We start from the raw sequence: 13,330 nt of genomic DNA, 5'->3' as shown, positions 1-13,330 counted from the left end.
TGGGAAGGCGGGGCAGGGGCGGGGCTGGGCCGGGCCAGCGCGGTGCGCGGGGCAGTCGCCTGGCTCAGACCCGCTTTCTGGTCGCCGTTCCCGGCTATGGCTCCGCGCTGCTGGCGCTGGTGGCACTGGTCGGCGTGGCCTCGGACCCGGCCGCCTCCCGCCGGGAGCACCCCGAGTAGGAGCAGGGCATCTCTGGGGCTGGATGGGAGCGCGGGAGGCCTACGAGCGCTAAGTGCAGGGGTCGGAGCGGAGCTGGGGCAGGGCTGCAGAGGGGCGAGGCTGGAGGGGTCTATTCATGCCGGCGGGATGGGGTGGTGTACGGGGGTAGATGGGGGCTTATGAGGTGATATGTGAGGCCTCCAGGGTGAAGCGGAGGTCAGCAAAGGTGAGAAGGAGAGACCATGAGATCCACAGGTGTGAGACGGGGTGAATGGGGGTTAGATGGATGTCTGTGGTGGAGAGGGAAGTCGGAGGCAAAACAGGGGTCTACAGGAACGAGTCAGGGTCTATATGGGGGTTGTTGGGTAGGCTATCGTCAGTGGCATAGCAGGTTCATGGGTGAGGTGTGGGTCTGGATGAAGACACAGCCTTTGCAGATTCAGGTAAAGTAAGGGAGTCTGCAAATGCCAAAGCTTTGAGGAACGAGAGCAGGAGGGTGCAGGTGAGAGAAAGCTTGGGAAGTTTCATCTTCTGTTGGACACTGAAGTTGGTTTGGAATTGGGGAGGGAGTGATTTGACCTTCCTCCCCCTCCTCTGTGTGGCCCCAGGCTTCCGGCAGCAATTCTCCACACAGGAGAAGACCCCCCAGATCTGTGTGGTGGGCAGTGGCCCAGCTGGCTTCTACACGGCCCAACACCTGCTAAAGGTAAGCCACTTCCTCCTGGCTCCCTCCCCCATCATTCACCTGCTGCTCCAATCATAAGGGCAAGGCCCCACCCCCGTTGGGTTTTAAGACCACTCCTACATGCCTGATGGGGAAGGGGCTTCCAGCCCACCTGGGCCGGACACTTCAGACCTGCTTCCTCACCTACATCTAGGGATTCCCCACTCTAGGCCCTCAGCTGTGAGAGAAGTGTTTGCTTCTCGGGTGGTGGTCAGTGGTCAATGGCAGATGGTCAGCTATGCACCCTTGGCCAGGTACTCCAGGGAGCTTATGCAGACCTGCAGATGACTTTGTCTTCCCCTCATCTTCTCTTCCTTCTCTGTCCTCATCTGTCCCCAACATCCTGCATCTTTAGGCTACCCTCTCTTAGCCTTCTATAACTTTATCCACCTCATATGCTCTCCTCACCCATAGCTCCAGCCCTCCCCATGCTGTCCTGTTCTTTGGCCTGTTTTCCTCCCGCCTCCCCATCAAGGCCAGGGTTTCAAGGCTTTCCGTATTGGCCTTGGCAGGCAGGGCCCCAAGGCTGCCAGCTATATTTGAGACTCCATGTCAGACCTTGGGACAGAGTGGGGAGGGGAGACCCAGGTTGATTGAGACATGGATAGTGGCCTAGCTTTGGAGGCTCTTGGAGTGCCCATGGAGAGACAGGAGAAAGCAGGGATATATTAGTTATACACACATGCAGATACTTGAAAGGTAGGGTGACCAATTGTCCTGGTTTGCCTGGGACACAGGGTTTCAATGCTAAAACTGGGAGAGTCTCAGGGACACCAGGATGAGTTGGTTACTCTGCCAAAAAGTGACTGTATTAGTCCATTTTTGTTGCTTATAACAAAGTACATGGAACTGGTGATTTATAAAGAAAATGAAATTTATTGCTTACAGTTTCTGAGACTGGGAAGTCCAAAGTTCATCTGGTGGTGGCGACAGTGACCCAGTGGTCTCACATTGCAAGTTGGTGGAAGCAAAGAGAGAGACAGACTCTCCTCTTCTTTTAAAGCCCTCAGAACCACGCCCCTGACCACCATTTTTAATCCATTCACTACTGCAAGGTCCTACAATCCAATCACCTCTTCAAGGCTCCACCTTTCAATTACCATAATAGGATTGGGTAATTAACACCCTCTTAACAGTCACAGTGGGGACCAAGTTTCTTTTTTTTTTTGCAGCTCCCCACCGGGGCTAAGTTTCTAATACATAAAACTTGGGGGACATAATTCAAGCTTCAGTGAGTTTTGGGGGGACATAATTCAATCCACTACAGTGACCCATGCATGCCTCCCAAGTAACACAGGTGAAAGAGCTAGTTACAATGAATGAGCTGAGTCAGATGGGGTCAATGAGAAACTGTTTCCTGGAGAAGATGCATTTGAGCTGCACTGAAGGCCACAGGCTTTGGGGAGGGCTACCCAAGTGTGGGGAGTCATCCTGGAAAGCAAGGTCACAGGCAAACTGCTGCGTGGGAGGACAGCCTGGCCACTGGGATGGAGACTGGGGAGCTATGGGGGGGTGGGGAGGACCTGGAGGGCTCTGTGTAAAGGCCATTGTGTTAGCTGAGCCTGAAATTTTGGGAGGGGGAGAGCAGACCTTTGAGGCAGGGTTGTTGGCACCCCCTATGTGAGCAAAGGCTCTGGCCTGCACTCGGCCGGTAGACACTTGCATGCGCTTTTTGTTGTGGATGGGCTGGGGATGGACACAGGCCAGTTAGGAGCTGATCCTTGCCCACGGGGGGCTCCAGGCTACTGGCTATACTCCTAAGATAGGACTGTGTGGCATGTTTGGGGCAGTGGCACTTAGCTTGAGTTAGGCACTGAGTACATCTCATAGCATCCTCACGACAACCTGTGAAGCAGGTGTCATGACTCTCGCTTCACAGGTGAGGCACTAGCTGAGTGAGGTTGTCCACGTTTCCACTGCTAAGAAGGGAAGGTGCTGGGATCTGAGCGAATAGCAGAGCCCTGCCCTTACACACCATGCTAGGACATTCATTCATTCAATAATCATTTACTGGACATTGACATATTCTGGGCACAGGCCGCACTGGGAACATGGGGGTAAACAGGACAGACTTGCTCCCTGTGCTCAAAGACCTAACATTCCAACGTGAGGGGGCAGGTGGTTGCTTTACAAGGTGTTTTAGGGCTCGGATGGGTGTAAGCACAGGCACTGGGGCATAGAGAGAGGAGCCACCTAACCCAGTCCTGAGCAAGAGATGTCCAAATTGCAGACTGAAGGACAGTAGGAGATGTCAGGTCAGAGGATAGAATGACACGAGTGTCCCAGGCACAGGGAACTGCACGGACAAAGGCCAGAGGAGGGAGAGAATGGCCCTTTGGGGAAAAGGCAAGTTCTGGAAGGTAGGTGTGTGCAGTGAGGAGTGAAGAGGTGAGAGTTGAGGCTGAGGAGGCAGGTGGCGCTCAGATCCTGGGGGGCTTGGAGGCCGCTGACCAGGCTTTGGACTCAGGCAGGTTTCTCTGGATGCTGCCCACAGCCCCTCCCTCCCTCCCTGGGACTTATTAAAATGCACATTTCTGGGCCTAGCTAGACCTAATCAAACTCTGTGGCCGGGGCCTAGGAATCAGTAATTTTAAATGCTCCAGGGGATTTTCTGGGGTGCTCTCTGCCTGTTGGGTAGATATAGGCAGGGCTGGGGACCAAGAGAGCAGTGGGGAGCTGGGCTGGCAGCTAGGAGTAGGGGAGAGGACGTAGGATTGATGGGACGGGGGAGTCAGGAGCCCCAGGGAGGATCCAGGTGGATGGGTGGATGGGAACACAGGAGAAGGAGAGAGGTTTGGGAGAGGGAGATTTGTCTTTAATCTTGATGGAGTGAGACATCCATGGGTCTCAGGGGCTTGGGGAAAGATCTGGGCAGGAGAGAGAGTGGAATAGCACCATCAAGTCCGAGGAAATTCGAGGTCACAGGAGGGAGTGAGTAAGACCTCCCAGGGAGTGTGTGCCCAGGGAGAGGGGAGGGGTCCCAGATCGGAAGAACCCCAGAGAATGTCCTTGTTAGAGGGAACAGCTGGAGGGACAGGAGGGAACTGTGAGGAAAGTTTCCTGGAGGATGAGGTCAGCTGTGTGACATGGAGGTACGATGGCCAGAGGACAAGGGGATTGGAACCCTTAGCCTTGGTGAAATAAGGGGTTAAAATGTCCAGATGATTCAGCATTATGGAGGTGGCCCTGAGCATAGCAGTGGGACTCGTACAAGAAAGAATGGAAGATAAAGAAGAGGTTAGATTGTGTAAGGTGCTGACCGCCAGGCTGAGCAGTTTGAACTCTGTCCCATGGGAACGGGCAGCAAGGGCAGGGTTTTGAGCAAGGCAGTGACTTGTGACAGCAACAACCACAGTAATAGTAATGGTAGCTTACCCTTCATGAACGCGCTCGGTGGATTGAGCCCTGGGCTGAGTGCTCTAGGCTTTACTCATCTAGCCTTGAGGATGATGCCAAAGGGGTGTTCTGTCTTACAGAGATGTTAAGAAACTTTTCCCGTGGCACAGAGCCAGTTATGGGGGAGCTGGGATTGGCACCCATGCTGTTTGGCTTCAAGGCCAGAGCTCTTCATGGGGACAACATTCCTGGGGTTTGGAGGAGGTGGTTTGGGTGCCCCCCTGTGGGCTGGGGAGAGGCAGGAGGTATAGATGGATGGGTGGGGGACTGGGCTTGGGTGCAGGCAGTGTAGTGGAGGGGAAAAGAGATTTGGACAAAGGCGAGGTGAGTGTGAGCCTTTGTTGGGGTGAGGACGACTGGAGGGCAGGAGCTTGTTTGCCTTGAGTCCTGTTGAAGCAGGAGGGGTTACAGCAAGAGCCTGGGATGGGGTGGGGGCAGGGTGGTGGCACCCATAGGAACCCCAGCTTTACTCCAGACCTGCTTGTGGCCTAGAGTCTCTCACCATCCTGAGCTCCTGGGTGCTTCCCAGCAACCTGATGAGGGAACTGTTATCCGTCCCAGTTTGCAGAGGAGGAGACCAAGACCTAAGGAGATCCTGGGACTTGCCAAGGTCACGTGGCTGGTTGGTGGCAGAGCCAGACCATACTTGTCTGCCTGATCCCCAACCCTGTGCCTTCTGTGCCTCCCCTTGAGGTGCCCCAGGAGGATAGTCAACATGGAACCACTGTATAAATGACAGTGTTTTTTCTAACACTGGGAGTAGGGCCATTTCTATATCTCTCTGTCCCCCGTGTGCCCCAGCTGTGTCCCCCACATATCTCAGCTGTGCCCCCCACTCCCCGTCCTGCTGTTCCTCTTTGCAGATGATCTTGGACACTAGAGCTTTGGCAGCTATAAATTTCAAAGGGCAGTTCTCAGGCCATCAGATTGGCTGGGCGTTTCTAGAAGTGTCAAAGCATTGTAGGACAGGGCTGTGGATCCCTCCTGACCCAAGTAGATGGAAAAGCTCCCTGATACACCTTGAGTGGAGGGGAAGCCACAGCTCTCCTTAGTTGGCCAAATTTCTCCCAGCTTCATGGGCTGGCAGTCCTTGTGGTCTGAACTCAGCTTCTCCTGCTGCTTATGCCACCCCATTCCCCTTGTCTGGCTCTCTGGACAGATGGAGAGTTGAGGGGAGCTCTTTCTCCTTGTACAGAGTCCAAGCCTCCTTGTGTCCTCAGCCACTGAGCTGAGCTCTCCTGCTCTGGGGATGGGAGGACCCGTGGGGTCCCAGCCTCTCCCTCAGCCCCACCAGCTGCCACCCTCTCCCCCAGCACCACAGCCAGGCCCACGTGGACATCTATGAGAAGCAGCTCATGCCCTTCGGCCTGGTGCGCTTTGGTGTGGCGCCCGACCACCCCGAGGTGAAGGTGGGTGTCTCTGGGCACGGAGAGTGGGGTTTGGAGACTTTGGTCAATGTGAGGGGGTTAGGAGGCTCCTTGGCTGGATGGAAAGACCCTTTGCCTCTGTGTGGATGCCACCCAGGTTCCATCCTGGGGATACTGCGGGGTGAGGGTGCTGCAGGCATCGTCCCTGGAGCTGCCTTACCCTCTAACCCCTCCCACTCTGGGGGTCCCTGGCAGAATGTCATCAACACGTTTACCCAGACGGCCCACTCTGACCGCTGTGCCTTCCGGGGCAACGTGGTGGTGGGCAGGGACGTGACGGTGCCAGAGCTGCGGGAGGCCTACCACGCCGTGGTGCTGGTGAGTGCGCACAGTAGCCGGGTCGGGGAGGAGGGGGCCGCAGCACGGTTGGTGGCAGGGGATGGAGGGGAGTAGGGGTGAGGCCAGGATGGGACCTGCAGAGGAGGAGCTGGAAGGAGGCCACTGGGAACCTGGAGGGGCTGCCTGACCCCTCGGTGCTGGTGCTGAGGTCTCTGGGCCTTGGGTCTGCCGTCTTTCCTCAGAGCTACGGGGCAGAGGACCATCGGGCCCTGGAAATTCCTGGTGAGGAGCTGTCGGGTGTGTTCTCGGCCCGAGCCTTTGTGGGCTGGTACAATGGGCTTCCTGAGAACCGGGAGGTGAGTTTGGGGAGCACCCCGAGCACCTCTTCCTCCTCACCCCTCAGCCAGGGCCAGGGGCAGCCCTTGGATGCCAGAGCTGGGGGAAGAGGGAGCCGCCATCCAGCAGCCATGAGAAGTGAGATGAGGACACGTGAGACACGGGGTTGACCGAGGCAGAGGTCAACCATGGAGGGCCTCTGGGAAGAGGGGGAGGTCAGGTGGGGGAGGAGGATCCTGGGTTGAGGCTCAGGTAAGGTGGGGGAACCTAAGGGCATGGGTGGGGACTGGGCACAAAGTGTCTGTAGACTGAGATTAGCCTGATTGGAGCCAAAGCTAGAGGGACTCTATCTAGATGTTTTCCCTCCAGCTGGCACCAGACTTGAGCTGTGACACAGCTGTGATTCTGGGACAGGGGAATGTGGCTCTGGATGTGGCCCGGATCCTGCTGACCTCACCCGAGCACCTGAAGGTGAGTGGTATGTCAGGGGCTGGAGGGGAGGTGGGGCCACATTGACGAGAGGGTGCCTCTGCCTGCAGGGTTCAGGCCTCACTCCTCCAAGCTGAGCTCAGTGCCTCTGTTTCCCCATGGTGCCCAGGCAGAGGCCTTCTGAAAGGCAGTCCCGTGAGCTTCATCTCACACCATTTCCCCTTCACGTTCTGCTCTCTAGCTATGTGGACTTTAAAAAAAAAAAACTCTTCAGTGTGCCACAGGACCTTTGCACACACCATTTCCCCTTCTTGGAACCCCGTGAGCTTCATCTCACACCATTTCCCCTTCACGTTCTGCTCTCTAGCTATGTGGACTTTAAAAAAAAAAACTCTTCAGTGTGCCACAGGACCTTTGCACACACCATTTCCCCTTCTTGGAACATTCTGACTCACCTCCTGCCAGTTAACAGTTAAAGTTCATCTTTTAGTTCTTAGCTCAGTTGTCCCTTCCTCCAGGAAGCCTGCCAGGAAAGCCATGAATAGGTCCATTTTCCCTGCAGTAGGTCCATGTTTTGTAGCATGTTATTGTCACTGCAATTTTATACTCATTGATGAGAGTTTGATGAGCATCTCTCTCCCTACCAGATCAGAGAAGGTCTGTGAGGGTTGGCACCATGTGCGTTTTACTCACCACTGACCAACCCCTCACCCCCCAAATTCCTTGCACAGTGCTGAGCACATGGTAGACGCTTGGCAAATACTTGTTGAATGCAAGAGTGTTTCATTCAACAGGCCTGGTTTGCTACTAGTTGGAGCCATTTGCACATGGCAGCAACGCTCCATCTGGCCACCAGGGGAGGCAGCGGTGCAATTTTGGGCTGGCAGTCTTCCTCTGGCTCAGGCTAGGGACATGACCAAATGGAGAGTCCCCTTTCTCAGGTCAGTGTCCAGTGACTTCAAGGCCCTCCTTTTGTGCCAGAGAACAGATATCACGGAGGCTGCCCTGGGGGTACTGAGGCAGAGTCGGGTGAAGACTGTGTGGATAGTGGGCCGGCGTGGACCACTGCAAGTGGCATTTACCATTAAGGTGCTGGGGCCAGTGTCCCAAGTAGAGGGTCTCCCTTTGGGGGGTGGGGTGGGGCAGAGCCACTGGGAATAAGCTGCTGTCTGGTATGGAAGAGGGGGGAGCAGGCCCCGGGGCCCTGTGCTTTCTGTGGTGGAGGGTGGCAGAGGTGTATCCCACCTGGGCTGGACCCTGGGGTGGTCTCAGGGTTGTTCTAGACCTAACCTCCTCCCCCACTCCCCACTCTCCACCCTCAAGGAGCTTCGGGAGATGATTCAGTTACCAGGAGCCCGACCCCTTTTGGATCCTGTGGATTTCTTGGGCCTCCAAGATAGAATCAAGGGTGGGTGGCCCTGGCCTGGCCCTCCAACCCACTAGGGAGGGAGGGCCTGGTTCTGAGAGGGCTTTGGGGAGGGCATGTGGAGAGACGGCTGTGGCCAAGGGCCCTGAGGTGTTCCACACTGCTGACAGAGGCCCCCCGTCCGAGGAAGCGGCTGACAGAACTGCTGCTTCGAACAGCCACAGAGAAGCCAGGGGTGGAGGAGGCTGCCCGCCAGGCTTTGGCCTCCCGAGCCTGGGGCCTCCGCTTTTTCAGAAGCCCCCAGCAGGTGTTGCCCTCACCAGATGGGCAGCGGGCAGCAGGCATCCGCCTGGCTGTCACCAGACTGGAGGTGAGTCTCATGTTACTCGATGACACCCCCATCCTAGATCTCCCCCAGCCCAGCCTGGTGTTGCCCACACTCTCTCCAACAGGGTGATGGTGAGGCCACCCGGGCAGTGCCCACAGGAGACACAGAGGACCTCCCTTGTGGGCTGGTGCTGAGCAGTGTTGGGTATAAGAGCCGCCCTATTGACCCCAGCGTGCCCTTTGACTCCAAACTCGGGGTCATTCCCAATATGGAGGGCCGGGTTGTGGACGTGCCAGGTGAGAGGATGTGAGAAGGCTGGGCACCAAATTATGGTGAGAGGCTTGTGTCTCCTCGGGTCATCCATTCATTCATCTAGTGACATGCACTGAGAAGGTGCTGTGAGCAGGCTCTATCCCAGGTCCCAGCCCCACCCTCCTCCTGGCCCTAGGGGAAGTTCCCAGTCTAGCTGGGACATATGGGACGTGTGTCTGGTCATTAAGTCATTCAGTGAACATTTACTGAGGCCTGCTCTGGGCTAGGCCCTGTGCTCAGTGCTGGGATTGGAGGTTAATAAGTCAAACCCTGTCCTCAAGGAGCTTCTGGTCTGATTAAATACCCACATACATGTCTAGTCATTAATTCATTCAGTAAATTTTGCTACGAGTCTGCTAGAACTGGAGGTGGGCCATCCCCAGCTCCTACCCTCAGGGAGCTCCTCATCTACAGGGAAAAGGACGTGTAAGGAGGAATGGCGTGGTAATAACAGGTTGAGAAGAATCAGGGGTGGTTGGACCAGCAGCCACAGTGGGCCCCGCAGATGGGGTCTGCTGGAGACTTAGGGTGTACGCGTGCATGTGCACATGTGTATAGACTGGGGGCTCAGTCTTGCTAGGCGGCACTCAGACCACCTCCCCTTCCTTACCTTTTGTTACCCCTCTCAGGCCTCTACTGCAGCGGCTGGGTGAAGAGGGGACCCACAGGTGTCATTGCCACGACCATGACCGACAGCTTTCTCACTGGCCAGATGCTGCTGCAGGATCTGAAGGCCGGGCGGCTGCCCTCTGGCCCCAGGCCTGGCTATGTGGCCATTCAGGCCCTGCTCAGCAGCCGAGGTCTGGGCCCTGATGCTGAGGTCCTGGGAGGTGGGGTGGGTGGCCCCTTTTTGGGGTCCTATACTTAGGGAGGTAGTGCTCTGGGGAGGTGGGTAAGGAGGTGGAGGCAGTGACTCATCTCCCCTCTGCTTCAGGGGTCTGGCCAGTCTCTTTCTCGGACTGGGAGAAGCTTGATGCAGAAGAGGTGTCCCGGGGCCAGGGTGCTGGGAAGCCCCGGGAGAAGCTGGTGGATCCTCAGGAGATGCTGCAGCTGCTGGGGCGCTGAGCCAGATCCCAGCCCCTGGCAGGGAAGGAAAGAGTGCTCTGCAGAGGAGAGGGGCCAGGTCAGTCCAAGCAGGACTCTGCACCCCCGCTGCATCACTGCCCACCCTGGCTTGGGGGCTTGTCCACATCTCTTCCAGGGCCCTCTGAGCACGCCCTCTTCCCAGAAGGTTGCCCTTGCCACTATGGGTTTAGCTCTCAGCAAGGAGGTAACCTTACTTAGAGATGGGTGGAGCTGCAGGCTGACCTTGCTCCCTTCCACATCTCTCCAGCTGGACTGTGGAGTCACCAGGTCGGGAACATACTGAAAATAAAACAGCTGTAACCAAGGGCCTTGGTTGATGTGGGACTTCTTTTGGGGCCCCGGGGTCACCTTCGGGTTGTAACTCCCCTATGGTCGCCAGGTGGCGCTGCAGAGACAGCTCCCTGCTCAGGAGTCTTGGGGGCTAGAGGGGGTTTGGCAGCCAGGCCTGGCCNTTCTGTGGTGGAGGGTGGCAGAGGTGTATCCCACCTGGGCTGGACCCTGGGGTGGTCTCAGGGTTGTTCTAGACCTAACCTCCTCCCCCACTCCCCACTCTCCACCCTCAAGGAGCTTCGGGAGATGATTCAGTTACCAGGAGCCCGACCCCTTTTGGATCCTGTGGATTTCTTGGGCCTCCAAGATAGAATCAAGGGTGGGTGGCCCTGGCCTGGCCCTCCAACCCACTAGGGAGGGAGGGCCTGGTTCTGAGAGGGCTTTGGGGAGGGCATGTGGAGAGACGGCTGTGGCCAAGGGCCCTGAGGTGTTCCACACTGCTGACAGAGGCCCCCCGTCCGAGGAAGCGGCTGACAGAACTGCTGCTTCGAACAGCCACAGAGAAGCCAGGGGTGGAGGAGGCTGCCCGCCAGGCTTTGGCCTCCCGAGCCTGGGGCCTCCGCTTTTTCAGAAGCCCCCAGCAGGTGTTGCCCTCACCAGATGGGCAGCGGGCAGCAGGCATCCGCCTGGCTGTCACCAGACTGGAGGTGAGTCTCATGTTACTCGATGACACCCCCATCCTAGATCTCCCCCAGCCCAGCCTGGTGTTGCCCACACTCTCTCCAACAGGGTGATGGTGAGGCCACCCGGGCAGTGCCCACAGGAGACACAGAGGACCTCCCTTGTGGGCTGGTGCTGAGCAGTGTTGGGTATAAGAGCCGCCCTATTGACCCCAGCGTGCCCTTTGACTCCAAACTCGGGGTCATCCCCCATATGGAGGGCCGGGTTGTGGACGTGCCAGGTGAGAGGATGTGAGAAGGCTGGGCACCAAATTATGGTGAGAGGCTTGTAGTTGGGTATAAGAGCCGCCCTATTGACCCCAGCGTGCCCTTTGACTCCAAACTCGGGGTCATTCCCAATATGGAGGGCCGGGTTGTGGACGTGCCAGGTGAGAGGATGTGAGAAGGCTGGGCACCAAATTATGGTGAGAGGCTTGTATCTCCTCGGGTCATCCATTCATTCATCTAGTGACATGCACTGAGAAGGTGCTGTGAGCAGGCTCTATCCCAGGTCCCAGCCCCACCCTCCTCCTGGCCCTAGGGGAAGTTCCCAGTCTAGCTGGGACATATGGGACGTGTGTCTGGTCATTAAGTCATTCAGTGAACATTTACTGAGGCCTGCTCTGGGCTAGGCCCTGTGCTCAGTGCTGGGATTGGAGGTTAATAAGTCAAACCCTGTCCTCAAGGAGCTTCTGGTCTGATTAAATACCCACATACATGTCTAGTCATTAATTCATTCAGTAAATTTTGCTACGAGTCTGCTAGAACTGGAGGTGGGCCATCCCCAGCTCCTACCCTCAGGGAGCTCCTCATCTACAGGGAAAAGGACGTGTAAGGAGGAATGGCGTGGTAATAACAGGTTGAGAAGAATCAGGGGTGGTTGGACCAGCAGCCACAGTGGGCCCCGCAGATGGGGTCTGCTGGAGACTTAGGGTGTACGCGTGCATGTGCACATGTGTATAGACTGGGGGCTCAGTCTTGCTAGGCGGCACTCAGACCACCTCCCCTTCCTTACCTTTTGTTACCCCTCTCAGGCCTCTACTGCAGCGGCTGGGTGAAGAGGGGACCCACAGGTGTCATTGCCACGACCATGACCGACAGCTTTCTCACTGGCCAGATGCTGCTGCAGGATCTGAAGGCCGGGCGGCTGCCCTCTGGCCCCAGGCCTGGCTATGTGGCCATTCAGGCCCTGCTCAGCAGCCGAGGTCTGGGCCCTGATGCTGAGGTCCTGGGAGGTGGGGTGGGTGGCCCCTTTTTGGGGTCCTATACTTAGGGAGGTAGTGCTCTGGGGAGGTGGGTAAGGAGGTGGAGGCAGTGACTCATCTCCCCTCTGCTTCAGGGGTCTGGCCAGTCTCTTTCTCGGACTGGGAGAAGCTTGATGCAGAAGAGGTGTCCCGGGGCCAGGGTGCTGGGAAGCCCCGGGAGAAGCTGGTGGATCCTCAGGAGATGCTGCAGCTGCTGGGGCGCTGAGCCAGATCCCAGCCCCTGGCAGGGAAGGAAAGAGTGCTCTGCAGAGGAGAGGGGCCAGGTCAGTCCAAGCAGGACTCTGCACCCCCGCTGCATCACTGCCCACCCTGGCTTGGAGGCTTGTCCACATCTCTTCCAGGGCCCTCTGAGCACGCCCTCTTCCCAGAAGGTTGCCCTTGCCACTATGGGTTTAGCTCTCAGCAAGGAGGTAACCTTACTTAGAGATGGGTGGAGCTGCAGGCTGACCTTGCTCCCTTCCACATCTCTCCAGCTGGACTGTGGAGTCACCAGGTCGGGAACATACTGAAAATAAAACAGCTGTAACCAAGGGCCTTGGTTGATGTGGGACTTCTTTTGGGGCCCCGGGGTCACCTTCGGGTTGTAACTCCCCTATGGTCGCCAGGTGGCGCTGCAGAGACAGCTCCCTGCTCAGGAGTCTTGGGGGCTAGAGGGGGTTTGGCAGCCAGGCCTGGCCCGCACCCACCCTCTCTTTTCCGCTCTTCCCTGCTGCTGCTGCGGCTCCCTGCGCCCGGGACCAGACTCCAGCCTGCCTGCTCTGCTGGCCCCACGGCCCGGTGCCCTCCCTGGTTAGCCACCAACAATCAAAACAGTGAGAAAAAAAGAGAAAAAGTGGCCGGACACGTCCGGCCCAGGTACTCCCTCTGTCGCCTCCCATGCCTTCCGCTTCCGTCGGTTTGCAGCCAGATTCACAAGCCTTTTAAAAATAGTCCCTCAGTCTTCGTAGCGCTTTGCCGTTTACAAAGCACGTTCACGGTCTTTTATGGTGGCCCCCAAGATGCCGGACTGGCTTTGTAGACAGAGGGATCTTCGCAATGAACTAGCTCAAGGTCACATAGCTAGTGAGCTGCGGGCTCGCACCCAGGGCTCCGGGCGGGCTGGGTGTTTTCTCCGAGGTGGCACTTGCCCCCGAATGTCTGGTCTGGGGACACAGTCCTGGAGACGGGAGAAGGGACGCGGGCGGCCGGCGCGCGGACGACAGGGAGGGGCCTGGAGGGGCGCGGGCGGCCGGGG

General features: G+C 57.3%; 2 protein-coding genes across 2 annotated transcripts; both read left to right on the top strand.

Moving 5' to 3' along the window:
- The first annotated feature begins 829 nt into the window (after positions 1–829).
- Positions 830–10,148, top strand: LOC103603696 (NADPH:adrenodoxin oxidoreductase, mitochondrial-like). Its single transcript, XM_008588267.1, is given in 12 exon segments — positions 830–865; positions 5,439–5,554; positions 5,556–5,688; positions 5,902–6,024; positions 6,228–6,341; positions 6,691–6,792; positions 7,732–7,839; positions 8,074–8,158; positions 8,287–8,486; positions 8,569–8,740; positions 9,386–9,556; positions 9,691–10,148. Coding segments are annotated over 11 exon segments (1,365 nt in total). The 5' UTR covers positions 830–865; positions 5,439–5,528; the 3' UTR covers positions 9,822–10,148.
- LOC103603699 (NADPH:adrenodoxin oxidoreductase, mitochondrial-like) lies at positions 10,003–12,418 on the top strand. The gene is made up of 6 exons (XM_008588271.1): positions 10,003–10,026; positions 10,308–10,491; positions 10,620–10,819; positions 10,902–11,073; positions 11,866–12,036; positions 12,171–12,418. The coding sequence occupies exons 1-6, from the start codon at positions 10,003–10,005 to the stop codon at positions 12,299–12,301; spliced, it is 882 nt and encodes a 293-aa protein (XP_008586493.1). The 3' UTR covers positions 12,302–12,418.
- Positions 12,419–13,330: the final 912 nt, after the last annotated feature.

The sequence above is a fragment of the Galeopterus variegatus genome, unplaced genomic scaffold (assembly GCF_000696425.1).
Source record: "Galeopterus variegatus unplaced genomic scaffold, G_variegatus-3.0.2 Scaffold4752, whole genome shotgun sequence".
Taxonomy (NCBI): domain Eukaryota; kingdom Metazoa; phylum Chordata; class Mammalia; order Dermoptera; family Cynocephalidae; genus Galeopterus; species Galeopterus variegatus.
This window is presented reverse-complemented; position numbering and strand designations above follow the sequence as displayed.

Excerpts from the sequence above, each read along its gene's own strand:
- LOC103603699 (XM_008588271.1), top strand. The coding sequence starts at position 10,003 with ATGGGTTTAGCTCTCAGCAAGGAG. Across the intron at positions 11,074-11,865 it reads CCGGGTTGTGGACGTGCCAG|GCCTCTACTGCAGCGGCTGG; the intron begins GTGAGAGGATGT and ends TACCCCTCTCAG. Across the intron at positions 12,037-12,170 it reads GGCCCTGCTCAGCAGCCGAG|GGGTCTGGCCAGTCTCTTTC; the intron begins GTCTGGGCCCTG and ends CCTCTGCTTCAG.